The following is an 18910-nucleotide window of genomic DNA, read 5'->3' as shown; positions in this document are numbered from 1 at the left end:
GGGAGGGATTGCATTGGGGAGTTATACCTGATATAAATGATGAATTGATGGGTGCTGACGAGTTGATGGGTGCAGCACACCAACATGGCACATGTATATATATGTAACCTGCACGTTATGCACATGTACCCTAGAACTTAAAGTATAATAAAAAAAAAAAAAAAAAAAAAAAAATTATTCTGTGCTAGATATTTTACTGGACAATCAAGTATACAAATGTGCTACACTTTATGTCAAGTGCTATCCATGCATTCTTTCACTTAATTTTCATAGCCTACTTAAGAAATACATGCTTTTATTATAGCTATTTGATTATAAGAAAAGTCCATCACCATGGTTAGTATATTAGTCAAGATAATTAACACTAGATACGATGGCAGACAAAACCTAAGATCATAATGGTTAACAAAACAAAAGTTGATTTCTTGCTCATTCAAACCTAAACTGGGGGAGGGGGTAGCATTCTTCGTACATAATGTAGCTATACCATCTGAAACATAAGCTCTCTAGGGACGCTAAAGCAACGAAATAAAGAGAATGGTGTGCTTAGCCCAGAATTGACACACTTAATTTGAGTCAGAATTTATTAACCAGTAATAAATTATGTCACCCCAATTAAATTTAAGGAAAGCTAGAAAACGTAGAGAAACAAGTAGAATACTTTGTCAGAACAAAATTATTGTCACAGGTCACCAAAGATCCTTTGATCCCTTTTCCCCAAACGTAGAACACACTCCTAAAAAATGACAACTGAAATCCCATCAAGTCCAGAATCTCTGTGTGCAGTATCTCTCAATCAGGTCTGGATAAGTTTTTAGTCCAGAGACTTATGAAATAAAAGAGAAATCATCCGCCTTCTGCCCCACCCATTCATATACATATTAAATATACAAAAGTGGAACAGGGAAACACTAACCACAGGTGGAAGCACACACTTTGTGAACTTCTCCTACCTTCAGTTACAGGTGGTTCCTGAATTAGTCCCTGATTCTGCTTTCCATGTGGAGTTTTCCTGCATTCTGAAGGTGTGGAGAATTAGGGAATTGCCTATCTCAGAGGCTACAAAAGCTTTTTCAGTGCACTTTTTAGTGCTGAAGATGAGGGGATCAAGTGTATATTTAAGTCTTGAATGCTTAAAGGCATTTTAGGCTAAAGTTCTCTGGTAATATCTTTCCTTTAAAATTATAGATATCTGATCTATTTTCTTCTGTGAGTTCCATATGTGGTTGATTACACCCAAAATTCTTTTGGAGTCATATGTAGTTTTCATATCTGCTTTTTTTTTTTTTCTTAATTTCTTCCCACAACTCACTAGCAATTTAATGGAAGTTACTATAAATCTAGAATAATAGATGGGAAGCCCATATGCTTAATCTAAACTGTGCTGTGAGTCATCATTTTCATTTAAGAAGTATGGGCCTTTGTCTAAAAGATTTGTTAATTTTATTGTTTTACTATTTGTGATTTAGAAGCAGACAGCTTTCCAAAAGTGCAAGGCTCTAATTTTGTAGCTCTTCACTTTCTTTTATTTTGTCTTGCAAACCAGCTACTTTTCTGAGCTCTCTTTTTGCTATAAGGTAGTTTGCCAAACATAGTCAAGTACAACCAACATACAGAATCAACATTCCGTCTTCCAACTTTTTCCCTTAGAGACATAAATTAGTAAGCACATAGTTTGCCTTCCAAGTTATCATGGGGACATTCTTTGCTCTAAACAACTTGGATTGCCATCTTTTCAGCTTCTGATATCAATTTTCTCATCTCCTATAACTAATCACAAAGATAAGGCCATATTTTATGTTTTTTGTTATGATACTAATTTCTGTATTTAATAGCATAATTAATCCTAACTTCCCTCACAGGTAGACCCTGTAATCTCAACAGTTTAACACAGTGAAGATTTCTTTATTTCTCATCTAAGAAATAACGTGGGTCAGGAGGACCTTGCAGCTATATTAATGGAACATATGGCCTCTAAGATCTGCATAGCAGGGAAATAGAATGATGCTTTTAATTGCTTTCACTCCGAAATGATCACTTTTACTTTTGCTCACAGTCAAGTAGAGAGACCGACCACATAATATTTACATACCTGCATGGGAAGCTGGGCAATGCAGGGGAGCACATGGAATATATGGCACTGGTGCTTAAAATTACAAAATAAATTCAAACATATCTGATTTAAATTTCACCTTCTTTCTCTCTGTTCTCAGTAGTAAAAGCATTTAAAATATTTTAAAAGCAATTTGAAATATTACACAGACACAAAAACAAAATACATTTTTGGTTTGTTTGCTTGTTTGCTTTTAATTTAACATCTGGTGGCAAAGATTTCTAGTTTTATATGCTTTAGTATGCTCTAATTGCTCATCTGAAGTAATTTAGTTGATACTATTTTATATCCTAGACTAAAATTCAGTCATTCCAGCAAACAATCTAGGAGAATGGTTAAAAAAAAAAAAAAAAAAAAAAAAAGAAAGCACTGTTAAAATTGCATAAAGCACAAGTGGATTGAAATCAGAAAGATGTGATAGATTGGATGAATTTGGAAGAAAAATGGTGGAGACAGAAAATGTAATGTGTTTCAGTGGAAACCATAAAATCACCTTTAGAGTCTTCATTTCAGATATAAGTGGATTTGGAGCAAGAAAAAGTATATAATGAAGGTAAAATAACTAAATCCTGCATAAATCTGATCACAGGCACTATGATACAATGACCCTCAAATAATTAAACTTTTGACCTTTTTTTCTGAATAGGAAGTAGCAGTTTTTTTTCTCAGAAATATCTTTTATGTAGCAGCTGGCATTTTCTGGAAAGTATTTGAATTTACTTCTTTATAACTGCATCTGAAATATAAATGGTACTTTGAAATAGCTGTAGAAGATTGGCCCATTCTCCAGGTATACTTACCATAAAGGGTTAAAAATCACTAACAGAACACACACTTTTAAGGTTTCAATTTCAGCCTTGTTTGCCACATCTTTTCAGTATAAATCAAGAAGTTTGTATGTTAATTTTTAATACTGAAAATGCTTCTTACAGCAGCCAATGGAATAGGTATTCATGAAGTATAGCATTATTTTAAAATGTCTGATCTACAGTGTTATATCATTTTTATAGAGAAAAATAAAAAATTTGGATAAGCATTATAAAAAGAAGTTAGGAGAAATAATGGCCTTAAGTTAAAGATGATAAAAGCATCTATTATTAAAAACTAGCTAATTAATAGAACAGGAATTTTGGATAATATTTATAACAAATGCAAGCAGCAGCTAAAATGTCACATACAAGTAAATTACCATTTATTTGATAATATAAATGAGACAGTATAATATCTATCCTTAGTCACAAGTTCCAAGTAGGTACATGGAGACTTTGAACTTCATAATCTTCCAAAATTTCCACTGAAAGTTGTAATATCATCATTAAAACAATATGCAAGCTCCATGACAGTAGGATTTCATATGCCCTAGTTGAATGTTGAATGCTTAGGGCTGATGAAAATATTTATCTAATATCACTAATCATTAAAGAAATGCAAATCAGGCCGGGCGCGGTGGCTCAAGCCTGTAATCCCAGCACTTTGGGTGGCCGACACGGGCAGATCACGAGGTCAGGAAATCGAGACCATCCTGGCTAACACGATGAAACCCCGTCTCTACTAAAAAATACAAAAAAACTAGCCGGGCGAGGTGGCGGGCGCCTGTAGTCCCAGCTACTCGGGAGGCTGAGGCAGGAGAATGGCGTAAACCTGGGAGGCGGAGGTTGCAGTGAGCTGAGATCCGGCCACTGCACTCCAGCCCGGGTGACCGAGCGAGACTCCGTCTCAAAAAAAAAAAAAAAAAAAAAAGACATGCAAATCAAAACCACAATGAAATGCTATCTCACATCAGTCAGAATAGTTATAAAAAGTCAAAAAACAACAGATAATGCAAGATTGTGGAGAAAAGAAAAGGTTTATACACTGCTGATGGGAATATAAATTAGTTCACCCATTATGGGAAGCAGTTTGGCGATTTCTGAAATAAAATAGAATTACTATTTGGTCTAGCAATCCCACTATCGGTCATATACCCTAAGGAATATAAATGTTTCTATCACAAAGACACATGTACACATGTTCATCGCAGCACTATTCTCAATAGCAAAGACATGTAATCAATCTAGATGCCCATCAGTGGTAGACTGGATTTTTAAAATGTGGTACATAAACAACACTGAATACTATGCAGCCCCCAAAATAATGAGATAATGTTCTTTGCAGCAAGATGGATGGAGCTGGAGGCCATTATCCTAAGTGAACTAATGCAGGAACAGAAAATCAAATACCACAGGATCTCACTTATAAATGGGAGCTAAACATCAAGTACATATGGATACAAAGAAGGGAGCAACAGACACTAGGCCCTACTGGAGAGTGGAGGGAGGCAAGAGGAAGAGGATCAAAAAAATACGTATTGGGCACTATGCTTTTTACCTGGGTGAGGAAATAATCTGTACACCAAACCCCTGTGACATATAATTTACTCACGTAATAAACCTGCATATGTACCCCTGAACTTAAAATGATACATATATGTATATATATAATTGTTTAGTAATAACTTATGATTTAGTAAAAAGAAATCTAAGCATAATAAAATACCTCTCAATTTCAAAATCTGTTGAAGGGGTAGGAGGAAGGAGTTAAAGTATCTGTCCAGTAATCCACTCATTTTTTTTTTTTTTTTTATAAAATGAGGGGCCTGTAGGAAGAAAAGAAGACTGTGAAGTAATCTAATCTCCATGTCAACTGGAACTCCAGAAAAAATAGACAAATTCTATTTTTCAGGAGAAAGACACCTTATCTATTGCATGCCTTTGGCAGGATGGACCCTGGCTAAAGATTGTTTATATATATATCAATATATATGTAATTGATTCCTTGTTTTTGCTCTCTCTCTATATATACACACACACATATATATACACACACACACACATATATATATAACTGTACAAATTTTATAGTTATATATATAGTTTGTTAGATAGGTAAATTGCTTGTATGTATATATAACTACCATCTATCATCCATCTAGTTATATATAGTTATATAATTTTTTAGTGACAAGGTCTCACTAAGTCACTCAGGCTAAAGTACAATAGCACGATAATAGCTCACTGCATCCTGCAAACCTCAAATGTTCCTCCTATCTTGGCCTCCCAAAACTCTGAGATTACAGGCATGAGCCACTGTGACTTGCCAGGATTGCTTCTGTGAAATAAACAGAGTCTGTGAGGTGTGTTCCCTGGAAAATATCAATAAACTACACAATACTCTGGAAAACAAAATGAAAATACTTCGTAATGTAAAATTGCCTCTGTTGGAAGTAAACTCATAATCCTCACTAGGGACTTCGTTTTCCTGGGTCAGAAGTGCATGTTCTTCAAGGGAAGAGAGGACCTAGAAAGCTACCCTTGATGTCCCAGATGTCTCCTTGTTTCATTTGAGTCTCTTGATTGTATCCTTGATGTTATTGGTACAGTTTCATACTGAGGTAAGATCTTTGATTTGTGTCATTCTAATTTGACAATCCAATAATGTTAAACTGATTTATGAAGAAGGAAAAGTAAGGCACATATGTTTTGTATAACAATAAACATGTCATTTAGACTGGAGCAAGTTCAAGACTGAAAGGCACTGTTATGCACCAGGACAACAGGCACAAACTGAGACTCTCTGGGGCCAAACTGGGACATGTAGTTATAGTACAAATAGCATGGGTCCCATTCATTAGTGTATTTACCTAATAAACATTTAAAAAGTTTTGCCAACTTTGAAAGTCTAGGTGAGAAAATGGAATAATATGGTCCCATATAGGAGTTGTAGCACTCAGCAATATATTAATTATTCAGGCTGACCTTATATTAACAATATAAGCATTAGAAAATATATAGAATAACATGTTATTTCCAATTAAAAATTAACAAATCATATATTACTCTTATAGGTAGTTTGATTATCACCATTATAGTTAGCCACACAAATATCAGTATTTAAGAATGATATCTAAAAGTTGGAATTACGGTAATAGGTGATATGAATAGCACTCAAACTAATCTATGCTCCATCAGAAACATTAAGCATCGCATATATCTCAAGTAAGTCTTATATAATGTCTAATGTTTAGGAATAGCTCAAGGAATGAAGATACAAAAATGTGCAAGATTTGTAATTGATAATACCCCATTACTTACTGAGGTAGGCTTTTCTTGGAGATTTTAGAGGCAGTATAAAATCTCATGTATTAGTTAAATTATATGATTCTTGTTCTTACCAACTAATTTAAGGACCATAGATGGGCTTTGGTGATCCCATGAACCTCCTAAAATTATAAATAAAATGCTTTTATGCATATGTATATATATATTTTTTTTAATTGAGAGAGATTAATTTTTTATCACATTCTTACATTTCTTCATATTTGGGCTTGTGAACAAAGAAGAAAACATAATCAGTGCTCAGGAGTAATAGTATCTAGGAAATAGGTCTACTGAGAGATGATCCATATTGTGGGGCAATTTATGCTCACATCTATGCTCTGATTATGAAGAGATATCTAGCCTAGTTGGAAGTAGGTACCTATTAGCAGACTGTACCATTTTGAAAAAAAAAATTCATCCTCAGTCATTTGCTCAAATTCCCTTTACCTTAGAAGGCAGGAGTAATAGCTAGAATTTATGATATCCAGAATTAACTTTTGATATGAAATTCTGATTATTCAAATATTCTGACCATAATGTTCTTTTACAATTTATATATACTTAATACATTTTCAAAGGATAAATATAACAAAATATTGATAACACCAAAAATGTCTTTGGCTCATAATTTAGAATTTTTGAGACTCAGAAGGTTGATTTCTTTTTTCAATGCCTTGAGATTATTGACAGCATAAAAATCATAAAGTTTAAAATACCTCAAAAGCATTAAATATCGTCAATGCTTTTACTTCTTTACTTCTATTCCCTCTTAACCTTCTCCAACATGGTTCCTCTCTCTGCTACTTCATTGAATTTGCTTTTGTCAAGGCCACCGTTGGTATCTATATTCCAGATTCAACAAATACTATTTAGTTTTCATATTCCAAGACTTTTGGCCAGGCGAGATGGCTCATGCTTATAATCCCAGCAGTTTGGGAGGCTGAGGCAGTTGATTGCCTGAGCTCAGAAGTTCAAGACCAGCCTGGGCAACATGGTGAAATTTCATCTCTACAAGAAATCCAAAAGATAGCTGTGCATGGTGGCATATGCCTGTAGTCCCAGCGACTTAGGAGGCTGAGGTGGAGGATCGCTTGATCCCAGGGGGTCGAGGGTGCACTGAGCTATAATCACTCTACTGCACTCAAACTTAGGTGACAGAGTGAGACAGTTTTAAAACAAACAAACAAACAAACCAAAAGACCACACGCACAAAGTCTTTTCAACTGGCCTTCAATACAGTTGAACAGTCTATTCTTTAAAAAAAAAAAAAAAAAAAGATAGTTTTATTAAATTAGTACATGTGTAAAAATGGAGAACTGATGAAATAAAGCCACTGGCAATGAGGAACTAACAGAGTTTGACCAATTCATTTGCAAAGAAGAGAAAATCAAATGGGATAAAGACACCATCATGGGATTTAAAGAGAAAGATTTGAATATTTAAGAATGAGGAGAAGCCCTTGAGAAAAATAAGACCTTCAAATAATTTTACAAAGGTGATTTTATGATTCTTCTGTGAAAGATAAAGAAAAGCATATCTAATCATGACAAATTTTACCAGAACAAATTTTGTAAGACAAAAACAAGATCACATTTAAAACTAAAATTTTATCAGTGATAATGTAAGGCAATATGCATTTTCATTCAACAAAAAATGATTATGTCCAAAGTCTGAAAGAAATTTAATAACTTATAAATTTTAACTAATTTGCAGTAATTATTCTGATACTGGACAGATTTCCTGAAGGAGGTACAATGCTGACATAGTCATACAGTAACAAAGCAATCAGTTCAATGATTCTTGCTAAAAAAAAATGTCTCATAACTCCCAACTTCTATCCCAAATGAGGTTCTTGATATCCATAAAATAACCTTCTGAATATGTATATTTAGAAACTATTGAATAAGATATAATTTTTTAACATTGCTGTAATATTTTTAATGGGAATAGAGAATACATAGAGAAAAGTGAACAAATCACAGGTGTATAGCTGGATGAATTCTTCCAACTCGTATAACCATCACACAGATCAAGAAATAATATTATCAAAATCCTAGACGCCTGTCTGTAATTTCTTCTACTCACTACTCCCCTATGAAGATAATTATCATTTTTTAGCTTTTTATACATGGATTACATGTACTCTTTTGTGTCTGGCTTCATTTGCTCCAAGATATGGATTTTTTATCTAGAAGTCTCAACACATAATTCATTAGACTTTTGGATTTATACTTGCCAATCAACATGCCCAATTTCTAATTACATTATTTACTCTTCATCAAAATATATTTATTAAATCCAATTAAACATTCATATAACTAACCTTTTTGAATGAGATGTCTTGATGTTTTTGATTTCATGCCAAGATCTTTTGGTTTTAATTCACATAAAATAGAGGAAACATGTTTTCTGTGTTCACTGGAAGTTTTTAAATCAACAGGATAATATATATTCTGTGAAAATAAAATAAAAGCAATGACAATGATAACATCTCATGTGTTTTAGAGTTCTCCAAGTGTTCTCACATGAATTATACATTATCATGATTGACTTTCATTTAAAATACAAAAACAAAAACCTGTGAGGTAGGCAGGGTTAAGAAAAAAATTTTTAAAACTCCATTGTGTGTAATTTTAACAATCTGTCTTTCTACTAATACTGGCCAATGCCGTAAGAGAGATTGAGGGAAAGAGAGACCTGCCAGGAGAGTGCCATGACAAAAGGAACAAGGGAAGAGGGAAAATAAAGAACAAACAAAGAGAAGCAAGATAGTTTTCCCCAGAAAGCCTGAAGGAAGATTAAGAGCAATAAAGGGAGGGACAAAATTATTTCACAGAGCACTTAAAGGCAGTAACATGGAGGAGGAAAAGGAGGGACAATAACACAGAAAGAAAGCAAGGGAGAAATGGGACCAGAATTATCACATGTTTTAAAACTACAAATGGGCCAGGCGCAGGGGCTCATGCCTGTAACCCCAGCGCTTTGGGAGGCCAAGGCAGGTGGATCAACTGAGGTCAGGAGTTCGAGCTCAGCCTGGTCAACATGGCGAAACCATGTCTCTACTAGAAATATGAAAATTAGCCAGGTGTGATGGTGCATGCCTGTAATCCCAGCTACTCAGTAGGCCAAGGCAGGGGGATCACTTGAACCCAGGAGGTGGAGATTGCAGTGAGCTGAGATTGAGCCATTGTACTCCAGCCTGGGCAAAAGAGTGAGACTCCATCTCAGAAAAAAAAAAAAAAAAAAAAAAAAAAGGGACAAATGGATCAGCTATGTGTGGGAAGAAGAGTAGCAAGTAGAATATTGAAGAGGAGCTTCATGGGGAACAGGGGCATTGTGGAATGTAACTGTATAATATCTGTGAACCGGGTGGGATGTTTTAGTAACAGTGTTATCTACTTTCCTCTTCACAGTTCATCCGGACTGTTATGGAGCTTTCATCAAGTTATCAGGGGCAAAGGCTCTTTCAAAATTCCTTTATCATCTCTTACTGTATCTGCATGGGTACTAACCTCAAACTTTTTGCATGAATCAAAATAGCTACTAGAGCTCCAAACACCGTTTCAGTCAGAAGTTGGAGGAAAAGGGAAATGACAATAGGACACAGGCCATGTATCTTAAGGAGCTTTTCCAGAGGTTCTTCAAATAACTTCCGTTGAATATCTCATTGGCCCCATATCCCGCTATGAAGGGGAGGGTAAGGAATGCTAGGTGTTTTGCTGCCTGGAATGAAATTTGGGCCCGTTACCATGGTAGAAGAAAAGAGTATTGGTAGGCAACCAATAGTCTCTATCATAGAGAAAAAGTTCAGAAGGTTAGATGAGGGTATTTGTTTATATATTAAAAAACTTTCTTGGCATATGATACTTTCTTTGGTAAGAAACACTGATCTAACTTCTGAAGACTCACAAATATTTATTTTCACATAGATCTTTCTGAGGTCTTTTTGTATATTTGCTTTTGTGTATTTGTTTCTGGAACATTTCATAGTGCTTATCATTTGCCATTGTGAAGTTCTTTATGACTATTAACTCATTTAATAATCATAACAACCATAAACTGAGCTCTTTCACATGGACATCTCATACTCAAGAGAATCAAAACCATATTTTTTTCCTCCAAATATATTAGTTCTTAGTCCTAGTTTCAGTGAATGGCACCATGTTTGTTTAAGAAGAAGGAAGTCAGGTAAACTCTCTGACATGTCACAGCTGACAGAATTTTGAAATAGAGAATTCATCCTCACATTTCCCCCACTACTTTGACCTGTTAACCGTTCAAATCTCCTTTATTTGATAATTTAGAAAAGACACTTGGATATGCGCCTCAGTCCCCTGTATTTACAATTTTCTGAGTTTCTATTATTTAAATGTTGTATGTGATATTCTCTAATTTACTTATCAAAAACAATTTGTCTTCAAGCAGTGACTCATAGGGAAAGGGCTTTCTAATGCTCATTATAGGTGTTAAGTAGCATCTGTTCCTGGAATAAACCTGTTTTTATTTTTCATTTAAAAATTATTCACTTATCAACTCTTACACAAGACAATGTTTTTTCATTCTTTATGTGATAAAATCACCTCATTTCGCTGGAAACACAAATAAGGACTTTTAAGCTCATATATTCTCTTTACATTTAAAAATTTTTCAATCTTGCCAAGGATAATTAAAATTAAAGAAGTCACAATACCAAAACATATTGTCAAAATATGACACAATTTTAAGTAATGCTGCTTCTATTTTCATTTAGGCCTTGGTTTTTCTATTAGATAAGTACGACAAAATACAATGTGTGGCACTATTTTGCAATCCAGTTTGTAACAACAACTCTAAATACTTTTTCAGCCTCAAATTCTTCTGCAAGTCCTCTTCATGTTACGTCATCACTCTTGCATTTTCCTACTTCTAAGAATTTTGCTCTATTTGGAAACTTCTTTCTGTTTCTCACTCCTAACAATGCAATTCATCACATGTTGAAAATCACCTCAAATTGCATTTGAACCACAGAAATGTGTCATTTCTTTCTTCTATATATCTCACTTTTATCCTACCCATGATAAAATAATATGTTCAGTGATCCTGTTTCCACTAGCACTTACACCTTTAGATTGCCCTGAAAAAAACGAGAACTCTCCCTCCAAAAATCTGCCAAATTTGAGATATCCAAACTCTATCACAAATACAGTTAATTCATAGATTCATGAAATGTAAAGGGTCAGAAATTAAGCAGATCACTAGTTAGCTCCTTTTAGAAACATATTTACTTCATTTCTCCTAATTATCCTTTTTCATGTATCTGGCTGTCATTGTTTGTCACGTTTCATAAAAATACTTCCTTACATGTTTTTAGAAAAGAAGAATTCATGACAAAGGGTATATATATGACAGGGGAACAAATCTATAGAAAGATGATCAAAAAATTTAAACCTCTAAAGGAAGTGAGGCTTACACAAGCTGCAAAAGTAAAGAAATGGGCTTTTCTGTTATATGTAATGCAAGAAAGGAAAGAGAATGTGTGCACTTACTGATTGATCTTTGAGATCATAGAGAAGGAAAAGTTATCAGAAGACTGGGAATGATCTAATAACGATCTCATTTTCGATAACAGAAAGTATATTCGATTACCTACCCTACCTTAGACTTAACGCTGGTCCTCAATAATTGCAGAAAATATTTTAAGGATATTTGGTAGCACTTAGTAAAGGAATAATAATCAAGGAATATTATAAGTTGACAATAAGCTAATTATATCAGATGCAATTTCATTTTTATAATGGTCAAAATTAATTCAGGTTCAAATATCCTTGGCATGATAAACCTGTATTCAGCAGTATGTTTGATAAAATCTTTCATTACTTTTAGATAGAGATCAGAAATGCTGAGTGACCATGAAAGACTGAAGATTAATAAAATGATGCCAAGCCGAAGGGAGGTATCTAATGTCATGATACATGGTTCTGTTTTCAGCTCCATTCTGGTCAATGTTTATATAAATGAGAAGTAAAATATAAAATAAATGGTTGCTACATTTTCCAATGAAATAATAAAAAAACAAAATCAATTAATACCAAACAAAAATCTAAGATAGTGTCAATAGCCTGGAGTAAATTAAGTAGATTAAGTAAAACAGAAAAAAATACTGCAGTTGAGCAAAACAAACTTAATCACTGGGGTACATGATGGTGATTTAAAAACATGAGTGATAAGACATATTATATTTATAAAATACATTTTAGTTAAAAGTAAATTAGTTAGGAATTCATTTATGATGTGACCCTATGCTGTATTAAGCATTTCGTTGAGAATGGAAGAAGCAATAGTTTTACCATATTCACTTCCGAAGAACTATGTCAGATCAGGAAAACATATTTTCAGATGATTTCAGATAACCTAGAACATGAATAGTAAGCAGCCTACCTACTGAATTATTGTAAATGTAAGCCCTATATAAATAGGCTATAGTTAAGTCCAGCATAGAGAAAAGATAAAGGGAGATTCAGGGTCCCTATCTCCTCCACTATCCATCTTTTTCATTTTGAAAAATACTGCTAAAAAATAGTTTTCTTCAACTCAGAAATACTTAGAATTTGTTCTTTAACCCTTCTTCTGAAACCTTATGCCTAAGCTATCAGCAAATCTTGGCAAGGTTATTTCCAAAATATATTTTAAATATGCTCCCTTCTCTAAATTTTCAGCTACTTCTCCATTCTACAGCTATAATCATCTATTTCTGGTCAATCACAAATACCTCTTATTGGACTCTGCCTTCACCCTGGCTTTTATAATATACATTTACATTGTCAAAATGTAAATCCAATCATGTTTCTCTTTTAGCTTTAAATCCTCCAACTGTTCAAGATGCTAAGTCTTTTCTATGAGGTATGGAACATCATCAAAATATGGCTCCTGACCACACAGCCAAGCTCATCTCATGCTATTGTTGACCTGGTTCATTATAGTCCTGCTATACTAGATTTCATGCAGTCCCTTGAACAAACCCCAAACAAAATAAGCTATTGCATGCCTCAGGTCCTTGTGTAAGATCTTTCTTCTGCCTGCAACATTCTCCTTCCTATAATATGCATGGCTAGCTCCTTTTCCTTCAGGACTTTAAATATTATCTCCTCAGGAAAACCGTCCATAACAATCTTATGAAAAATAGTCTTCCTCCTATTATTCTCTATCTCAACATCCTACTTGTTTTATTTATAAAATTTATCACAATTTTGTTTGCTAACATGGGTTAAGATTTATTTTTTCTTCCTACAATCGAATACATGAGGGTAAGGACTTTGCTTTTCTTTTTTTACTCAATGCTGAGAATGTTCTCTGACACTCAGTAGATACTCAATAATTATTTGTTAAATGTTGAATGAATATAGCCAAAGAGAAATAGCAGAAGGAATGAGTGGAGATTTAGAAACTTCAGTTCAATATGATGTAAAACAAAGCTCCATTCTTTGGAGACAGTCCAACAACCAGAAATAATTTTAAAAGAAACGTGTAGCTTGTATTTTCTACAGGACTTTGCCCAATAACACATTCAACATTCTCTTCTTTTCTTCCTGAATTCTTTAACATCTCTCTGTTACTCCAAAGCTTCTCACTCAGCAACCCTTCACAACTCTTGCATCTCTTTATAAACTGTTTATCGTGATTCTCTGAATTTAGTTTCTCTGAATTTTTGGTGTCTTAGATTCTGTGAATTTTTTGTTGTCTCTATCAATTTATGAATTTCTCAATTTGTCACACACACAAAATCAAAAACATAAACGTCTGGAAAGAATAATTATATCTTTACTCAGATACATCTATCTACCTGTTCTGTTGATTCTACATCACACACACACAAAAAAAAAACCAAAACAGCAACAAAAGAGCCATCCTTATGTAATTTAGAGTGAAGAAGCTAAGAAAAAATAATCTATAATAGGTATAGAAGTGGGGAAGACAAATGTATATTAATAAATCTCATCTAATAATAATAAGAATTTCTCAGAGCATTACTGAAAATTGGAATAGATTATCTGAGGAGCCATAGAGCTATCCACAATTGAAAAATTAAATAAGTACCTGGTTATAAAAGTCAGATGGATTATTATACTAGATATTTATTTTCCCGAGAGATAATGATTTATCTTTAAAAATTAAGGAGTGTTAGCAGTGGTAACAATTGCCTCTATCTTATTTCTAGATCAAGAGTAAACACTTTATACTGAACTTTGCTGTCTTTCAAATTCAAGTTGCATTTTCAACCCTTCCTAGTTTGAGTTTCCCAAAGTAGCTTAGTTAGAGCTCTATAAAATTGTAATTTTGTTTTCACATTTTGAATGATACAAATCAGAGTGCTAATCCAGATCTTACCTCTTTCAGATAATATTCAAAGAGATTATACTAAAACACAAACAGAAAGAGTCACCCTTATTTGTTTGAATGAAAATTGTTAGCTCTAGTGTTTGGCAGCACAGCCTTTCATTAACGTAGTAAGCAAAGCCTTCATCTTAGGGGGAGGTTAATGTGTACAGCAATCCAAGTATGGAAAGTAAATAGGGTTGTCCTCAAAGTGGGTAAACTATCGAGTGGCACTTGGACTCTGCTTTAAGTACTGGTTAACAAGAAAAACCATGGAGAAAGGGGCATGGTTCAAATGGTTTAACATGAAGTTTTACCAGAAATAGTTACGAAAAAGTAACTCTAAAAAGTTACTTAAAAAAGATAACCCCTTTAAGTGACTGGCAGGTTTAATTGCTGTTTGAAAAATTGCTACTACCCTGCATTTGATACCAATCTTACTTTATCTTAAGAGAGAGAACTAGAAATGAGAATACCCTTGCTACATGGGAAAGAATCCAAAAAGAATGGCCTGGATAAATAAACACAGGAAACATATTGTATAAATAAAATAAATGTGACATTTCTCTTCCATACACAAAGTAGCTGAGAAATGGGGCACCTGAATATATTATGCTGCAAGTGTCCATTTTAAGAATACATGACAAAAAAGATAATAGAAAGCTTATGGTCCCTTAGTTCAAGAACTGTCTAATAGTCTAAGGTCTGTCATTACCAAGATTGGAGGCACCAATGTGTAAATTAATGATGCCTACTCTTAGCTACACTACAGTGGATACCTGGTAGCAACTTTTGTAGAATTGAGTAAAAAAGAGGTGTTGCAAACTCCCATGAGATTTTAGAGCAGGTTATAGTTTCAAACTGAGGAAAAAACAATGCTAGTTTGTGTATTGTAATAATTGAAACTAGGTAGAATAAGTAAAAGAAAGGACATGGGGAAATTTTAGAGTATACAGTTTTCATTTTATTTGAAAATCTCTCCAAAAATGCATTTGATTAATTTTTATTTACATTTCAATACAATTCTATTCACAACCCAATTTTTCTAGTACATGGATTACATTATCTGGTACCTACCATATTATTAGTAATGATTAAAAATAATTCTATATCTTTAAAGATCTCATTTTAAACAGAATATAACTCTTCCTTAAATAATTAATCATTGTTTATAATGTTCAAAGCATTTGTTGCATTCTACTTTATATCATAGTTATGTCCATTGCTCACCCCTAGTAAAAATTACTCTCTCTGATGACTGGGGTTGTGGTTTACTTATCTTGATATTTCTGCACCACTTTGATTGTATTCTTCAATCTGTTGCATTATCAAGTCACAAGTAACAAAAAAAGATGATAAATTTGATTATTCAACAACTATGTATTGAATGCCAGCTATATCCATGGCACAATACTAGACACAGGCATAAAGTTATTATTAGTAAATATTTAAATTATGTCTTTTTAAAAATATTTCATAATTTACTGATTATTTCCCTATGTAGATGTGAAAACAAGAAAAAAAGCATTGAAAGTGAGAAAAAGATAGTAGAAAGCATAAGCTAAATTCTTAAGCTCCTGATAAAGATCTGCATTTTTTTTTATTATACTTTAAATTCTAGGGTACATGTGCACAACGTGCAGGTTTGTTACATATGTATACTTGTGCCATGTTGGTGTGCTGCACCCATCAACTCGTCATTTACATCAGGTATAACTCCCAATGCCATCCCTCCCCCCTCCCCCCTCCCCATAATAGGCGCTGGTGTGTGATGTTCCCCTTCCAGAATCCAAGTGATCTCATTGTTCAGTTCCCACCTATGAGTGAGAACATGCGGTGTTTGGTTTTCTGTTCTTGCAGTAGTTTGCTGAGAATGATGGTTTCCAGCTGCATCCATGTCCCTACAAAGGACACAAACTCACCCTTTTTTATGGCTGCATGGGATGCCATGGTGGATATGTGCCACATTGTCTTAATCCAGTCTGTCACTGATGGACAGCTGGGTTAATTCCAAGTCTTTGCTATTGTGAATAGTGCCACAATAAACATACATGTGCATGTGTCTTTATAGCAGCATGATTTATACCTCTGGGTATATACCCGGTAATGGGATCGCTGGGTCATATGGCATTTCTAGTTCTAGATCCTTGAGGAATTGCCATACTGTTTTCCACAATGGTTGAATCAGTTTACTATCCCACCAACAGTGTAAAAGTGTTCCTATTTCTCCACATCCTCTCCAACACCTGTTGTTTCCTGACTTTTTAATGACTGCCATTCTAACTGGTGTGAGATGGTATCTCATTGTGGTTTTGATTTGCATTTCTCTGATGGCCAGTGATGACGAGCATTTTTTCATGTGCCTGTTGGCTGTATGCATGTCTTCTTTTGAGAAATGTCTATTCATATCCTTTGCCCACTTTTTGATGGGATTGTTGGTTTTTTTCTCATAGATTTGTTTGAGTTCTTTGTAGGTTCTGGATATTAGCCCTTTGTCAGATAAGTAGATTGCAAAAATTTTCTCCCATTCTGTAGGTTGCCTGTTCACTCTGATGGTAGTTTCTTTTGCTGTGCAGAAGCTTTTTAGTTTAATTATAACCCATTTGTCAATTATGGCTTTTGTTGCCGTGCTTTTGGTGTTTTAGACATGAAGTCCTTGCCCATGTCTATGCCCTGAATGGTATTACCTAGGTTTTCTTCTAGGATTTTTATGGTTTTAGGTCTAACATTTAAGTCTCTAATCCATCTTGAATTAAGTTTTGTATATGGAGTAAGGTACGGATCCAGTTTCAGCTTTCTACTTATGGCTAGCCAATTTTCCCAGCACCATTTATTGAAGAGGGAATCCTTTCCCCATTTCTTGTTTTTCTCAGGTTTGTCAAAGATCAGATAGCTGTAGCTGTGTGGTATTATTTCTGAGGGCTCTGTTCTGTTCCATTGGTCTATTTCTCTGTTTTGGGACCAGTATCGTGCGTTTTGGTTACTGTAGCCTTGTAGTACAGTTTGAAGTCAGGTAGCAAGATGCCTCCAGCTTTGTTCTTTTGACTTAGGATTGTCTTGGCAATGTGTGGTCCTGGTTTGATATGAACTTTAAAGCAGTTTTTTTCCAATTCTGTGAAGAAAGTCATTGGTAGCTTAATGGGAATGGCATTGAATCTATAGATTACCTTGGGCAGTATGGCCATTTGCACGATATTGATTCTTCCTATCCATGAGCATGGAATGTTCTTCCATTTGTTTGTGTCCTCTTTTATTTCACTGAGCAGTGGTTTGTAGCTCTCCTTGAAGAGGTCCTTTACATCCATTGTAAGTTGGATTCCTAGGTATTTCATTCTCTTTTAAGCAATTGTGAATGGAAGTTCATTCATGATTTGGCTCTCTGCTTGTTACTGGTGTATAAGAATGCTTGTGATTTTTGCACACTGATTTTGTATCTTCAGACTTTGCTGAAGTTGCTTATCAGCTTAAGGAGATTTTGGGCTGAGACAATGGGGTTTTCTAAACATACAATCATGTCATCTCCAAACAGGGACATTTTGACTTCTTCTTTTCCTAACTGAATACCTTTGATTTCTTTCTCTTGCCTGTTTGCCCTAGCCAGAACTTCCAACACTATGTTGAATAGGAGTGGTGAGACAGGGCATCCCTGTCTTGTGCCAGTTTTCAGAATGCTTCCAGTTTTTGCCCATTCAGCATGATATTGGATGTGGGTTTGTTATAAATAGCTCTTATTATTTTGAGATACATTCCATCAATACTGAATTTACTGAGAGTTTTTAGCATGAAGGGCTGTTGAATTTTGTCAAAGGCCTTTTCTGCATCTATTGAGATAATCATGTGGTTTTTGTCTTTGGTTCTGTTTATATGCTGGATTACGTTTATTGATTTGCATATATTGAACCAGCCTTGCATCCCAGGGATGAAGCCCACTTGATCATGGTGGATAAGCTTTTTGATGTGCTGCTGGATTTGGTTTGCCAGTGGAGTGTTGAAGTCTCCTGTTATTATTGTATGGCAGTCTAAGTCTCTTTGTAAGTCTCTACGGACTTGCTTTATGAATCTGGGTGCTCCTGTATTGGGCGCATATATAGTTAGGATAGTTAGCTCTTCCTGTTGAATTGATCCCTTTACCATTATGCAATGGCCACCGTCTCTTTTGATCTTTGATGGTTTAAAGTCTGTTTTATCAGAGACTAGGATTGCAACCCCTGCTTTTTTTTGTTCTCCATTTGCTTGGCAGATTGTCCTCCATCCCTTTATTTTGAGCCTATGTGTATCTCTGCATGTGAGATGGGTCTCCTGAATACAG

At 34.5% G+C, this 18910-nt stretch overlaps 1 protein-coding gene across 2 annotated transcripts in view; it reads right to left on the bottom strand.

The window, feature by feature from the left end:
• The window catches only part of LRRIQ3 (leucine rich repeats and IQ motif containing 3), a 171672-nt gene that overhangs the window by 49967 nt on the left and 102795 nt on the right, over nucleotides 1-18910 (bottom strand). For both annotated transcript variants that reach the window (XM_023209437.1, XM_023209428.1), the window contains exon 6: nucleotides 8573-8702. In XM_023209437.1, the coding sequence (XP_023065205.1) occupies nucleotides 8573-8702 (130 nt within the window). The remainder of the gene's footprint in view (nucleotides 1-8572; nucleotides 8703-18910) is intronic.

This window comes from Piliocolobus tephrosceles, chromosome 1 (genome assembly GCF_002776525.5).
Source record: "Piliocolobus tephrosceles isolate RC106 chromosome 1, ASM277652v3, whole genome shotgun sequence".
Lineage (NCBI taxonomy): Eukaryota > Metazoa > Chordata > Mammalia > Primates > Cercopithecidae > Piliocolobus > Piliocolobus tephrosceles.
The sequence above is the reverse complement of the archived record's forward strand: the minus strand, read 5'-3'. Positions and strand labels throughout refer to the sequence as shown.